The sequence below is a fragment of the Uloborus diversus genome, chromosome 8 (genome assembly GCF_026930045.1).
Source record: "Uloborus diversus isolate 005 chromosome 8, Udiv.v.3.1, whole genome shotgun sequence".
NCBI lineage: Eukaryota > Metazoa > Arthropoda > Arachnida > Araneae > Uloboridae > Uloborus > Uloborus diversus.
In genome coordinates, this window is record NC_072738.1 from 24,188,949 (window position 1) to 24,204,833 (window position 15,885).

The window sequence follows — 15,885 nt, forward strand, 5'->3', positions numbered from 1 at the left end:
CAAAAAAAAAAGCACGGTTTATTTCTACAAGATGAAGTACAAACTAACCCTTTTTGTAACATGTTTAAAAACAAAGATTATACAGTTATGTAACTGCTTCCGATTCCCTAAGTCACTGTGTATCATGTTGTATGTAAAAGAAATTCAATAATTTTTCCAAAAACGAATTTTTTTTTCCAGATAGGACAGCACTATAACAATATGTTTACCCCCCCCCATACTATGTTTTTATAATCAAGGTTTTAGTGTGGAAGGAGAATAGTATGCGTAGAAGGTTAAAAGTACATATGGGCATTCAAATGAAACGTGGTCAAAGCCTTAAGTCAACTAGCTTAAAGTAACGGTTACAATTTTATTAACTCAAAATAGTTGCCAAAACTGTTGGCACATTTATCCCATTGCAGCAGTAGGCGGTCAATTCCATCTTTGAAGCAATTAGTAGGTTGCTATCGGATTCAGGACTGTGTGTGTGTGTGAACCCAGTCACACACTTTGTCATCCATTGTGATATCTGCAATATCTGGTGTATCATCTGCGAATAGCTTGTTTTAGAGGTCCAAAACATGAAAGTCACACAGTGAAAGGACTGCACAGTGAAAGAGTACACCATTTATGTTCCAACTCCAACGATTTCCACCGAAACTACTGCAATGTTGTCTTCGCCGCATTGGCCGTATGTGGATGCCTTTGGACAACATGCTTGGCCGTTTTGATTTAATGGCTCGTCTAAGGCTCTCTCTATAAAGTGGCTCGATAATGCTGGGCATTGATGGTGGTTCTCCTGTTTCAAGAACTCGACAAGCAGTGGGCCCCCTCCCCCTGAGTGGGCCCATGTGGTCAAAACAGGACCTGTATTGTAGTGGACGATAACTTGTGTGACCACTTTCTCTTTGGCGATAAACCACACTGTCACTGTGCAACATGAAACGTTGCACATGTGTGTCTCTCTACCAATATATGGTGTGTCCATACATGCAGTTACATGGCATCGTCTAACGTCTAATGTGAAGTTAGATGCACTGACCTCGTTTCATTTGAATGAACCTTATACATAAGATCTGTACAGCATCTAGTTGTGTATCTTAAAAGTATTGGTAGCAATCGCAAGTTTCAAAAGAGCGCTTTACTTGTTTTATATGGAATACAAATCAATCCCCATGCCAAGTTTTTTTTTTTCAATTACTCCCTTCTAACTATCATTTTGAATCATGCTGGAAATCAAGTAAATGTATCGTGCCATTTAACGAGTGTTAAGTAACCCAGACCTCCTAATACATACCTTTTTGTTAATTTACTGAACACAATTAAAGAAAAAGGAAATAATTCATGCAAAGTTGCAGAGAACATCATGCACATATTTCAGGGTTACTTAACTACGGTAGGCAAGTAAACGGCAGTATCTGGAGAAACGAGTTTGAGACATTTGAAGATACGCATTTTGGATTCAACACTAAAAATAGGGAAAAGTTTGTAATGTGACTTTTTGGGCTATTTTTTAAGAGGTAACCAAATAAGCAAGCTTGTACTAAGCTAATGTACTATAGTTGACAAAAGTGCAAAAAAGGAAAAATTTGTAGTTACTGCCCTTTATCTCCCCATGGCAGTATACTATACTAAATTCCAGACTCCCCTGTATCTATCACTACACATGATTTAACTGGTTGGATGATGGGGATCTAAAGAGGATTATGTTTTTGATTCAGACCAGAAGTCAAGCAACTTTTCATTCGGCACTCCCAGAGGTATTGATTACAAGGTTCATACTCTTCCAGACAAAATGAATTTCGGGAGTTTTTAGGAGTCAAAAGCAAAATTTTCAGGAGTAATAACACGAGCGGTTTTTACAAGAAAATTAGTTTCAGTAACATTTAATCTACTTTGTCAAATTTTTATTCGATTAGTAATTTTTTTTTCACACACTATTCAATCAAAAAAAAAAAAAAAAAAATTAAAAATTGGATTCAAAATATTCGAAAATAACAGGAATACACAAAATATTAGATATATCGTCATATTATCAATACTAAATATACAACAAAATAGCAATAGCACTACTAATTAGCAATATAGAAAATATGCTTAATAGCTGTTGCTGTTAATACAAAACTAGCACATGCTCTTGGTTCATTCTCTACTGGCAGTTACAATCAGTTACCGTAATGGGTCAGTTACCGTAATGGGTATGTTTGAACAGAGTAGCAGGTCAGTCGGTTCCAACACACCCCATGTCTTTGCAAAAAGCACTGGGTGCTCTGTATAATACGAGAATTTTGATTGGTTGGCAGCGATTCAATATGGCTGCCTAAATGGAGATGACATGGAATTAAAATTAGCGATTGTTGTTGAAAATTATTTTCAGGAGGAGAGGGGAAAAATCAGGAGGTTAAAACAAAAATTCAGGAGTTTTAAGGGCCCTTAGAAGAAAAAACTAAATTTCAGGAGTTTTTCAGGATTTTCAGGAGGCAAACGAACCCTGTGATTAGGAATGGAAACTTGGAAGATTTTGTGACCACGGAGATATTTAATGTGCCACAGTTAAGGAGGTTATGTGGTACCCACACCAGAGTATTTTCCCTTTAGTCTCATAATGTACAAGTGATTTCACACTTTGAAGAAACTTTTGATGTTTTGCAGAATTCCTTTTTCAGATGCTTTACCTAAAGAGAGGATATGTTTCTGAATCAAAATGATAATGACCCCATAAAGAAACGAAAGGAACTGCATTCTTACTAACAAAGAGAGAAAAAAGTCTAAATTTTGCAAGTTTGAAGTTTTGCAATGAATTAAAACAAAACTTCAGAATTTTGAGACTTGGATTTTTAAGACTCTAATGTACATAAATTTCTTTAAATAAAAAAAATAAGTTTACTAACTTAATATTTCTGTACCCATCCAGAACATTCAAACCATTCATTAAAATAATTAATAAATAAATAACTAAATAAATACTGCCAATGCCATTTGTGTTAAACTTATTAAGTAATAAAAGATGAATAAACATTGTACAAAATATAAGTTTATTTTTTAACGCTCAATGTTACAGTTTCAAAATGCAAACATTATAAACTACGAATAAATCAAGGCTTATGTGATTTCATTCAAACTAGACATAATATCTGTAGTATCAAAAACATCATTATGCTTTGATCCTTTTTCAAGAAATGAAACTAGATTCTCAAACTGGTCCTTTGCCTTTTTCAAAATGTCTTCAGGAATTCCATCTTTTAAACAAAAAAGAACTTCATTAACTTCATTGGGAATTTTCCTTGAAAAAATATACTGAAATACGGATTTTAGTTTGGCAAGCGTGTCTTTCCGTAGTTCCAAGTTTCGGCATGCAAGGTTCAAAATGACTACACCTAAAAATAAATAGCAGAAATTTTATGAGTCTTAAAACTACATTTTATTTATTGTTAAAAACAATACACAACACAGCAGAAGTGTGAACGTAAAAAATAAACTATTTCTTATTTCTGAGCTATTTGAGGGGTAGAAAGTGTTTACTTTTATGGGGAAACTAAATTTGAGAGAATAACGGAGATGCACAAAGTTGCAAAATATCTTGCATAATTACGTTTTGGGAGTATAAGAAACCCTATTTCAAAATAAAAGTTTTGCATTGAAAAGGGGCTTCTAGAGCTATGGTAACAAGTGTATGAAATGCATTTTGTATTTATATGGGCTGCGGAGTCAGAGTCGAAGATCCGAACTGTTTATGGAAGGAGTCGAAGGTTTAAAATTTGAGGAGTTGGAGTTGGTCATTTTCCCTCCAAGTCTGCAACTCTGTCGGTGCTTGTGGAATCAGAGTCAGAGTCGGACTGATTTTGAGGTAAAAAAGTCGGAGTCGAAGGCTCTAAAATTCCTGGAGTCAAAGTCGGTCATTTTCACTCTGCAGCCCTGGCATTTATTGCACACACATTTAAAGAAGCCACTTTTTTATGTCAAATATTCTTCTTCAAACAGGGGTTCTTGTACATGTGAAGCACATGTATACAACAATTTTTGCATTTTTGTCTGATACAACTTTTTAAAAACTAACAATAAGAATGAACATAAAATTACATTTATCACATTAACCGTTGATAAGTAATTTTACTTTATTTTGACCATGGGTATTGGGGTGCTATCTGACTAATGGCACCATGCTTTAATGTTCAATATAACATTGTGCATGTCTATATAATAACTTTTCCCTCCTGAAATCTTTACATCAAAGATGTGCTGTGAGAAATATGCAGGGGGGTCCCAGCTAAGATCCAAATACAAAAGTGATGACCAACAACATGGACCTTTCGTCATACCTGAATCAGAAACAACTTGAGTCAATAAATCCAATACAGGTTCTTCAAGAAACTCAACTGGTGGACTGTTGATTCCAAGTGAAGGATCTTTGCTGTCTACATCTAATATCACAGTATCATATTTTTGTCCTACATTAAACAAAGTATTAATATTTATTTTTCATTTTATATAAAACAAATAGATAAGTGAAAAAAAATCAGTCAGATTCCACATGTTTATAAATTACCAATATACACATACCACCATAATTTGTGGTTGAACACTTTTCCAGTAATTTACAAAATTTAAACAGTTCTTGTTTCCTTGAGGTTTTTGTTAATGACTCATGTATAAGCTTTTTAATAGTCACTGTAAAACTATATAGCTTCAGATATGTGAAGCCCGTACAGTCATGTAAAATGTAAATGGTGAAATGAGTTTTTGAAATGATAGATCAATAAAACACTTACCAAAAAGTTAGCAAAAAAAGTAAAACTTGTCATATGGTATGTTACAGTAAAGCATAATGTAGCAGAGAAATAATAATGAACTGATTTTAATTCAAACTAAAACTAAAAAAAAAAAAAAAAAGGCTAAAATAATTGATTCCTTTATTTTAGCACTCATAATGTCATTTTTATCTTAAATTTCTACTAACACTTCAGTTGTAAATTTTTTTTATTTACATCTGAAATCTTGTGTAGATGTTTTAACACTTTTATATGAGATTTACTACTGATGTTATGATAAGAAATATTGTTCAATAACAGCAAGCAAAATACTTATAACTTCATTGCAATTGTATAAGAAAATTCATAGATTCATTGATTATATTAAATGTAAAATGAAAATAATAATAGTAATAATTTGAAACCAAGGAGAGTCTCCGAGAGAACGAAAGCACTGCCAGACATGTTTTTAAATATATGTGCGTAAGACTTTTATCTTTAATAGACCTGACTGACAAGGATATCTTATTTCTTTCCATAAACTTGATTTATTTATTGATTTATTCCGCATAAGGTATTATGATACTAATTTTTTTTTGGTTAAGTTCTTAAAAAAAATCCTATACAGTATGGGACCCCGAATCCAAAATGCTCGGGACCACGAACTTTCTGGATTTTGGATTCTGAGTCAAAAAATAGTGGAAATTCTCCTGTTGTGCAGTATTTGTCACATTTTTTCCTGGTTTTTCTAATGTTTGCGCTAAATTTCTTTTATTTTTTGATCAATCTGAATGAAAGTATACTTTATTATACTAAAACAAAAGTCGGAGATAATTTGCAGAGGCGAGTAATCAGCAGATGTTGCTTTTTTTATTATGCAATGTGTCGATCGATACAATAAATAAATCATATTTTTACTAAGCCTTTTTAACAACCTTTGTACTGCATATTTATGAGAAGATAAAAATAATTATTGTTAACTGAAAGTAGATGTTAAAAGATTGCTGCACCATTACAGCAAAACACTTATTTACACATAACAAGGCTTTGAAACAACTTTTTAAAAAAAAAAGTTGAACTGAAAATACTGTGATTTCAACAAGTAATCTCCAAACGTTAGGAATTTTAAACTTTTAAACAGAAAAATATGAGGAAAATTAAAAAAAAAAAAAAATATGGAAAAAGTTCCAGATTTCCCATATTTTGATGGTTTTAAAGGTGCACGGACACCCTGCATTTATTATTTGCAATAAAATACAAATAAATAATGTACAAGTGATATAAAATATTTGTACCATAAATTTCTTTTCACATCACTTTTTCTGAAAGATTGAAATTGCAACCATGTAATTACACTAAAATTTTAAACATAGGTTTGAACATTAAACATGTTTAACATGGGGGAAAAGTCATACCTTTCTGTACCACTTCTTTAAAAAATTCTATACCATCCTTGACATAAACTTTCAATCTATCATCAGTACCAAGTTGAAACCATTTCTTTGCAACATTTACTATTTCTGAATCCAACTCAACAGCTTCAATTACTGCCTTAAGGGAAGACAAGGAAAAAAAAAAGAAGCATTTAAATACAAATAAGAAATCCTACCACTCAAATAAAAGCTAAGCAAAGCTTATTTAGGCTCATCCTGATTTTCTTAGTCAATTAGAGGGTTTTTTACACTTAAAGTAAAAAAGATCTACTGATAGAATTACTTCCTATTGAATAATAAGCAGTGTGCGTAATCTGTGAGTCAGAAAAACGGATTACTAACACATGTATTTCATTTTTGAATACATAAAAAAAAAGTTTTTCTAGATACTGGCATCTTTTATTCATCTCTAGTGGTGTAAGGACCACTGTTTCTCACTCTGGGAGTGATCCTTGACATGGACCAAGCGGAGATCTCATCACTTTTCCCATATTCTATATACGGCAATCCTACTTCTTTCCACTAAAAGGTAGGGAAATGGATAGAATGGTTTTAGGTAAAAAATTATGTTCTACCATGAAATTTGAGAAAGATTTTCAATTCCCCTAGTGTGACCAGTTTTCCATTCACCATGTAGATCCTGTATTATTTCTACTGTATGATTGATAATATAAGATACCAGGGGTTTGGGCAGAGGAAATTTGGGTCCGTTAAAGGACCCTTCACAAAAATGTGATCAACCAAAACAGACCTTTCACAAAATCCCGATCAATCAAAACAGAGGCTTCCCAAAACTCTGATAAACCAAAACGGATCTTTCACAAAAAAAAAAAAAAAAAAAAAAAAAAAATTATTGAAAGAGCAAATCTGAAATCAAAATAATGCATATTTCTGTGTATAACCGAAATTTTTTGGAACCTTTTCTAAAGTTAGATTAGAGGAATCAGCTTATACAAGATCTACTAATTTTGCAAAAAAAAAAAAAAAATCAGGACTCTTGCTATGTTTCTGCAAGTGATAAATAACTAATACTAACAAATAAATATAGTTTTGTTTGCATGTTTGTTTCTTAAAAAAAAAAAAAAAAAAAAACAGCTGAAAGTCAGTTTTGTTTCAAGTAATTTTGAATGTTTGTTTTATGGTAGCTGTTTTGCAGCGGTGTTGATACTAACTTTTCGGAAAAGGTAGCAGACGCACTTTTCTCCTCACTCATGATTTAAACAACGATAAAAATAATAATAACATGTGTCAGAAAAATGAACTTAGAACTTCAAAAGGATAGTAGAGGTGAAGAGAAAATGATTGCTTCAGATACTACCAAAAGTTTCAATGATACAGTGTGCGTCATCTAAAAATTTTGTTTTTATAATTTTTTTTTTACAAATTATTTGATTTTTTACAAAATCAATTAATTTTTCACAAAAAACGAACCCTGTGAAAAATCCCGGACAGACCCCTGAATACTACAAAACAACTGCTGCTTGTAAGATAGATACATGCTCCGGAAGACTTCGAGGACAATATGACTACTGATACAAGAAAGAAGCTTTTCGTCTTCAAGTTCTGCCATTAAAAATGATTGCAAGGTATAAAATTTGAATATGAGTGTTGAATGTATGCTATAAATGCAAGGAAATTATAAAATTCTGACAGAAGGAGTTTTTTTTTACTATTTATTTGTTATAATTTCTAGCTTTAGATGTCTTTCATTATGTCTAGTGACTTGCTTAAAAGAAAAAAAAAACATAATTTTACAACAAAACTATTCTCCTCACCCTCAAAAAAAAAAAAAAAAAAAAAGTTCTGTGACAAAACATTTTGTATATTCAAACTAGTATGTTGTGGCCATCACGAAACTTTCTTCTATATTTTTCTTTTTTTTTTCTGATCCCTCCCCATGCTTGACAATATGCAGTATTCCCAACAAAAACAAAATTACACATGCAAAAACTAGACGCCACATCAATGTCTGAATTATTGCAAAAGCAAAGCAAAGAGCGAAAATTGAAAGTTAATTTAAAAGCCTTGCTTGAATTAATTATAAATATTTTATTTGTTAACAAACATAAGATGGCAACAGTTAAAAATTTTAAATCATCGAGATAATATTTCCGATCATTTCCATACAATTAAAATCACGAGAAATACGCAGACGACAATCTATTACGATTTATCTTTCTTATTGTTGCATTAATAAAGCTATTTTTATTCGCAAAAAAAAAAAAAAAAATCAACACCTCTTGGAGCGATTGGCGTCAAAATTGAACCAAAGTCTGTTTACATATGGATTAACATATATTCCAAATTTCAACCAGAACGTAGTATTACTTCTTGAGATAGGGCACTCACAATGAAAAAAAAGAACGGGCGATTGCGCTACCCCCTTTCTAGCTGTTGACAACAAAATAAAATCAGCTCTTATACCCACTAAGGGCTATTTGCCAATAAATTTTTCTTTCATTCCGTTCATTATTTCTTGAGATACAGCAGTCACAATTGACGACAAAAAACGTTCTATAGCTCAACCCCCGTTTGAGTTATTGACACCAAAATTGAATCAGCACCTGTTCCTGTTGATGGCAACATATGGACCAAATTTTGTTTAATTCCGCCAGTTACTTCCTGAGGAATAGCAAGCACGCGTAACTCAAAAAACGTCCCATTGCTCCACCACCCTTGGAGGAATTCGCGCCAAAAACCAATGGGCACAAGTTCACATAGGGGCACATATGTGTACCAAATTTCGTTCGATTTCATGCGGTAGTTTTTGCTGTAGAGCGGCCACAAAAAACTGGTCACACACAGACGTGACACACACACACATACACACACACACACACACAGACAGACAGACATTTTCCAAAAATAGTCGAAATGGACTCAGCACACCTCAAAACGTTCGAATCCGTCAAAATTCAAAAATCGAAAATTTGCACGAATCCAATACTTTCTTCTATATATTAGATATAGAAGAAAGTAAAAACAATACATAACTAGAGATGTAAAATTTCCAGAAATTTTGAAGTGGTGGGAAAAAACTGGTTTTTATCGGAGTTTTTTCAGAAAAAATTGGAAAAATAGAAAAATTGATTTTTCTATGAATGAAAATAGGGTTTCTTAATAGCTCTGTGTTTCTTGGAACACATAAAGAGTAAGGCATTAAATAATATATGCAATCCACACATCTTGTTTTTCTGCTTGACAGAAATACACATAAAGCTAAGTTTAATTAGAAAAAAATAAACTTTCTGTTTTATAACTGAGAGCTTTTTCGGTCAAACACCAGAACTCTATTTAGTAGTTTACTCAATAAATAAAATGTTTTAGGGTCATTTGATCAGGAACTACTTTTTTTTTAATTCTGGGAAAAAAAAGACATTTGAATAAATTATATGGAAGAGCTAAACTTTAAAACACATGTCTCAGCTTGAGCTCAACTGCAGATTCCACTTTAGTGCTTAGCATGGCAGTATACAAGTTGCGGAAAAAAAAAAAAACTCAGACAAAGGTTGCATTATCGAATGGAAGTAAAGTAATTTCATTTTAATGAGTGTCTTATTTATTTTTGCCTCTCACTTTATTAGGAAATAATTTACAATATATCTACTAGTTTATGTAGTGTTTTTCAGGTTTTTTTTTTAAAAACAATTTTAAGCAAAAGACCGGCAATTTAAAAGTTGTTTAACCAAGTAGAACGACAGTTCGTTTGCTTGTTGTGCCTCAGCAAAAAGTGTTTGATGCAGTATGCCGCTTCAAGTAGTTTGGAAATGATAGTCGATGTCCGGAAAGTGTACAAAAACAAACAGTGAACATTTCAGTCCCTCGTCAGGTCATCCAAAAGTGAGTTCAACAAAGTCCTTGGGTTTCCACGATAGAAAAGTTCATAAGATGGGGGAATTTGTGGCTGATAAATGCGACTAAGGGCAAAAGCAGCTCAAACAGAAGTTTTATGAGTTCCAAAAGTTCAGGCATTCTGTAACAAGAAGCTTGTCACAATTCAAGGTGATTAAGAGTCAAATAACGATTCACGCTTCCTGCCTAACATAGATGGCAGCACGAGCTTGTCTGCGAAAGGCCCGAACGAAGAACAGAACGCTGAACCATTTTGTTTTCCGTAGCGTCACTTGAGGTCTAGGTGAGAAGGATGTGTGTGAAGAAGCTTGACCATGGAGGCGTTGCCTGGAAGAGGGCAGAAACAAGGAAGAGTAGGGTAAAGACCCCAGTAATTGGCACTTTAAGAGTTTGTCCTTAAACTTACCTCTGCTTTCAGTACTTAGAAAAAAAATACTCTCTTGCAAATATTTTTGTAACAAAGAGTTCAAATCTGTGCATCTATTTGGTTCACTAAAATCAAAAATATCTTGAATCGATACTTTTATAAAAATATGTATGTAAAAAGTTACCAAAATCCCCAGTAATTGGCACCTGACACTCCAGTGTATGACACCTTGTGATCCAGTAATTGGCATATGTTAATAGAACTGGAAAATCACTTTATTTTTTACTTTTAAATTACATACAAATATTATCATCATAAGAAACATGAGTAATGTTAATGTAAAGTAGGTAATCTTTATTAATAATAAAGCAGAAAGTCTCTCTGTCAGGATCTCTGTGACACGCATAGCACCTAGACCTTTCGGCCGATTGTCATGAAATTTGGTTCACAGATAGTTTGTAGCATGGGGGTGTGCACCTCGAAGCGATTTTTCAAAAATTCGATGAGGTTCTTTTTCTATTCCAATTTTAAGCGCATTTTTCATATAACTTTGATAATATGGGGAAGAATGTGTTTATCTTTCTTCTTCTTTATCTTTACTAATAATAAACCTGGAAGTTTCTCTGTCTGGATCTCTCTCTGTCTGGATTTCTGTCTGTCTGTCAGTATCTCTGTGACGCGCATAGCGCCAGACCGTTCGGCCGATTTTCAAGAAATTTGGCACAGAATTAGTTTATAGCATGGGGTGTGCGCCTCGAAGCGATTTTTCGAAAATTCGATTTTGTTCTTTTTCTATTCCAATTTTAAGCCCATTTTTCATATAAATTTGATAATATGGGGAAGAATTTGTTTTCTTTATCTTTACTAATAATAAAGCTGAAAGTCTCTCTGTCTGGATCTCTGGGATGCGCAAAGCGCCTATACCGCTCCTCCGATTTTCATGAAATTTGGCACAAAATTAGTTTGTAGCATGGGGGTGTGCACCTCGAAGCGATTTTTTGAAAATTCGATGTGGTTCTTTTTCTATTGCAATTTTAAGAACAAAATTATCATAAGATGGACGAGTAAATTACGAAATTATCATAACGTGGAACCGTAACATGGGTACAAGCCAACTGGAGAGAAAATTCACCACACAGGGGAACCAAAAGACCTTTTAATTTTTCTATTACGGGCAAAGCCGTGCGGGTACCACTAGTTTTATATAAGTTAATGCTAAATCACTGTTCTTCATGATGGAAAAGTATTTTAGAGAAATAAAAACATAAATTTGGAATGTTCCATGGAAAAGATATTGAAATTAATGCTGTTTCATCCTTTGGTTTACAGTTTTGATTTTACGAATGCTACCAACTTAGGTTAGCCCCAAGTATAGTTAAAAACTCATATAGCATACTTTTTGCATAAGTTTTCCTCTTTTTTATTTATCAAATGCAACAAGTCGGTTTTCTTTCTCTGGAAAAACCACCCGCTGCAGGCGGCATTGAGATACCACAGGTGGCGAACGGGGGTTAGCGAGCGAATCGAGCAGAGGACGAAGCCCCCAGTATAAAACTAATTACTGACAATCTGTCATTTGGATATTTTTCTGGTGAGAGTCACTCCATTTGACAAAAAGCCGCAACTTCAAAAATTGATGACTTTCATGATTTTTTTTGACAATTACTGTACAAAAGCTACCGATTTCAATTTCCGCTTTATCACATTCGTAATCTACGCAAAAAACTGAAGATAATGACACCTCACTCAGCTTTATCACGAAAATGACGCTATTTCCCCAGTACTTGGCACACATGCCAATTACTGGGGACTAGCAAAATTGAAGCACCAGTAAATGGCACCCATCATTATTTTAAAATTCCAAATAGGGACGAAAATATACTTCTACACAGTTAAAGTAACACCTTTCAACTAAACAAAACTTTTGACAACGAAATTTTAAAATTTATTTTAAGTCAGATTTTAATGGATTTATGTGCATGCTTCCCTTAAGCCAGAGAAGAAGCTTTTGCAAAAAAATGGCTGATTTGACACAAACCACAATTGTTTCTCTTTCCTACGTACTGCTGCCATCTAGTAACATGAATTGAAGTTATAATTTTTAAAATTAATGTACATTCAGTTGGTATATAGCCTTCTATCTTAAAAAAATTGGATACAAATCTTTTTTAGGACATTTTTGTTGGAAGCAGGGGCGGCATTTCAGCATTTCATTTGGGGGGTCAAGTTTCTTAAATATGAATTACCTCAGTATGGAAACAAAACACATATTGGCTAAAAGCAAGTAATCATGATATTGAAGGGGCGGGGGGAGACTGCATAGTTAAAGAGCCCCCAGAAAAGATATTTGATGATGCAAAATATTTTTTTGAAAATTAGTATGTATTTTTAAAGTGTATCTATGAAAGCATAATATGCATTGTGCAGCAGAAACGTGTTTCTAGCAGAAGAAAGTGACGAACACTCATTAAATAGACACACTTAAAGTATGAGCGCAACAATGAATGTAAAATACCAAGGCATTTTCATGTGAAAATCAAGCAGCAACACCACTGCATGGGCCTCTCATAACCATCGTTACTCTGAGCACACAAGAACGACATATTTAGCCTATATAAGGAAATTACGTCTTTTGTGAAAATTAACCATGATTCTTCATCGTTTTTTTTTTCTGTTCTGAAAAGGCCGGTAAAGGCTTGATGAGTTTCTAATAATTTAAAAAACGGAAAACACTTGCTCTTGTCTGGAAATGTGTCAAGTTTCATCAACCATTACAGAGAACCAACAAGATTGTTTTTCTTCGACGTTGATTGGCGATTTACGTAAGTTGAGTTTGCTCACTTTTTATCATTCCTCTCAAAAAATTTGGGGGTGCGACCGCCCCCTCTTGAACCCCCTATTTGCCGCCCCTGGTTGGAAGTGCCAATCACTGGTGCCGTGCCAATTACTGGGGGTGTTACCCTAGTACTATTTTGTTTTATCATTCAGCACCCATAAAATAACTCTCATGAACTCTTCAGCCACTAAATAGGGAGCGACTTTCCAGAACAGAAAGACCTGGTAAACAACACCAATCTGGATGTTAAAGAGATCACCTTCGATGTTCGTCGACCAGCAAGAGACTGGACTGCTCCACCTTCCGACCGGAAAGCTGCAACCCCTGCCCTTCTCTGTACCACTGAAAAGACATTGATGCTCCTAGGAAGTGAATTCCTGCCCCTGCGCATGGGTGGCACCCCTGCACCCGTCCGGTTTTGAATCTACAAGCGAATCCGTGCCGGCGCCAGGATGCAGGGTTCATACTGTATTCGGATGAAAAAATTCCATGACTTTTCCAAGACTTTTTTATGACTTCATAAAAAAATTTCATGACCTTGTTACATGAAGAGACTAGTACTATTTAATTTCAAACTGGAAGTTTTTTGGAAATGAGCATTAGCGAAACTTCTATGTGAATGCTTCTACCTCATCGAAGCACTTACTTGTGATTGAAAAAATATCAGTGTACACCTAAAAACTAAACTATTCTTATTTGTCTTCATCATATAACTTTTAGTAAAGTTAGTAAAACTACAGTGAATGAAATATAACGGTACTTAAATGTCTAATAATCTTTATAAACAGGTAGAATGATAATGAATAGGACAAAGTTGAATGAGTCTTTACTAAGTTTCACTACATTTGCTTCAAAGGTTGCCTTCAAATGCAAAGCATCAGCAGTGCATTTAAGCATACACATAACTTGACAGTACTTTGATTCATTAAAGAAAAAGCATTCTTTAGTAAATTCACGTTTCTAAACCAAATATTTATATTTAAAAAAAAAGAAAAACATTCAGTAGCGAATAAATCTTCTGATTCAAATGTACTTGTTTACTTATTTGCACATTTTCAAATGCATATAAATTAGTAGATTCAGAAATTCCTGAACATAGGGTTTGATTCCTGACATTGAACGTAGCATTGGGTCGCATGTATTAGTTCTGCGGGCCGTATGTTGGGCAGTACTGTTTTAGAGTATTAGAATTCTCCTATTCCTGTTTTATCACCTAACCAAAGATCTTCATTTTCTAAAACTATCAACAAGTTGAGATAAACTCTGATAATTAGTAATAAAGTTCTTACAAGTGATGGAAACAAACTCGGATGCAATTGAATTGCATTTTTTAAGTGGACGTGGCAAAATTAAGAATGTGCAAGTTCGCTACTACAGAATATAAAAGTCTTGAAAATAATGGTTAATGCAAAATGAGTGATGTCAAAGCAGTAAAATCACATCGCAAAAAAAGACGAGCGGCTGCTAGAGAAGTGGATATAATGAGATTTCAAAATTCAGAATTGTTTTTGGAATCGATCAATTTTCCAGTTTTAATATGTAGGACTGTTAAATCACTCAATATTTCTGATGCTCTTTTAGCAACTGTTACTTTCTCTTTGGCCAGGACATTTTTTCATGACTTTAAATAATTTTTCATGACTTTGAACGAAAATTTCATTTTTCCATGACTTTTCCAGGTCTGAAATTCGTTAATTTTTTTCCCATGACTTTCCAGGATTTCCATGACCCGTACGAACCCTGAGGATGTTTTCTCCGCCCGGACTTTCGACCGTTGTGTGCCCTAGCCAGTGGATCTAGTGCGTAAGAAGCATCCCCACGCCGTAGACAAAGGCTCTGGTTTTGTGCAGGTATAGTGGCATGTAGGCGTTGACCCTACAGCCACCAGATTATTCACGCTCGGGACTCGAGCAAAGTGTCAGCGAAGGCAGACCGAAGTTTTTTATAGTGTTTTTGTATTCAAATAATCAGAAGTCATATTTATCCGCAATGTTCCTATATTATTTACTATGAGTACTGATTGTGATCACCAGAATGCACACAGGTGCGCGCCATGGCAACTAGCATTTTTATGATACATTTAAAGTGCATAAATTAATAAATGCTAACATCTAAACATAATTATCTCCTCATCATTTGGTGCGGCAATTCTTTTAAGTTCAAGCGGTTCCTGTAACCAGGACCTCTACTGGCAAAATTTATGTATGTTTTTTTTTCCAGTAACACAACACATTGTACTACCACTAGTATTTTCCGTCACACACGGACTTTCACCTTAACATATTCGTATGACTCCAAAGATGCCAGAAACGTTTGAGATGAGCCGCAAGTCCACGCTGGAAGAGATACCTTCCACTGATTTACCATTCAACCAGCAAATAACCCCCAGAACAATAGGATTTGGCCTGTAGACACTCCAAGCACCTTAGAAAATGTTAAACATTGCCAAAATCCGAAGTCAGCATTTGTCTTTGATGGAATCAGCACAAGCGACAAAAAATATTGGTTTTTTTGTGGATGAGGGCCATAAAATGAATGAAAAAGTGTAGCAGAAGGACATTTTAGAAACTGCTTTACTTCTGTGAACTAAAGAGAACTTCAGCGCAGTAATGTAGACGGGACATTCAATTTGACTTCACACCAGTTCATACAGCCAGAAAGACAAGA

General features: G+C 34.1%; 1 protein-coding gene across 3 annotated transcripts in view; it reads right to left on the reverse strand.

Moving 5' to 3' along the window:
- Nucleotides 1-3,012: 3,012 nt before the first annotated feature.
- Nucleotides 3,013-15,885, reverse strand: part of LOC129227241 (eEF1A lysine and N-terminal methyltransferase-like) — a 36,019-nt gene continuing 23,146 nt past the window's right edge. For all 3 annotated transcript variants that reach the window (XM_054861754.1, XM_054861753.1, XM_054861752.1), the window contains exons 12-14: nt 6,146-6,281; nt 4,302-4,430; nt 3,013-3,359 (exon numbers count right to left, since the gene is read on the reverse strand). In XM_054861754.1, coding sequence (XP_054717729.1) covers nt 3,085-3,359; nt 4,302-4,430; nt 6,146-6,281 — 540 coding nt within the window. In that variant the 3' untranslated portion in view covers nt 3,013-3,084. The remainder of the gene's footprint in view (nt 3,360-4,301; nt 4,431-6,145; nt 6,282-15,885) is intronic.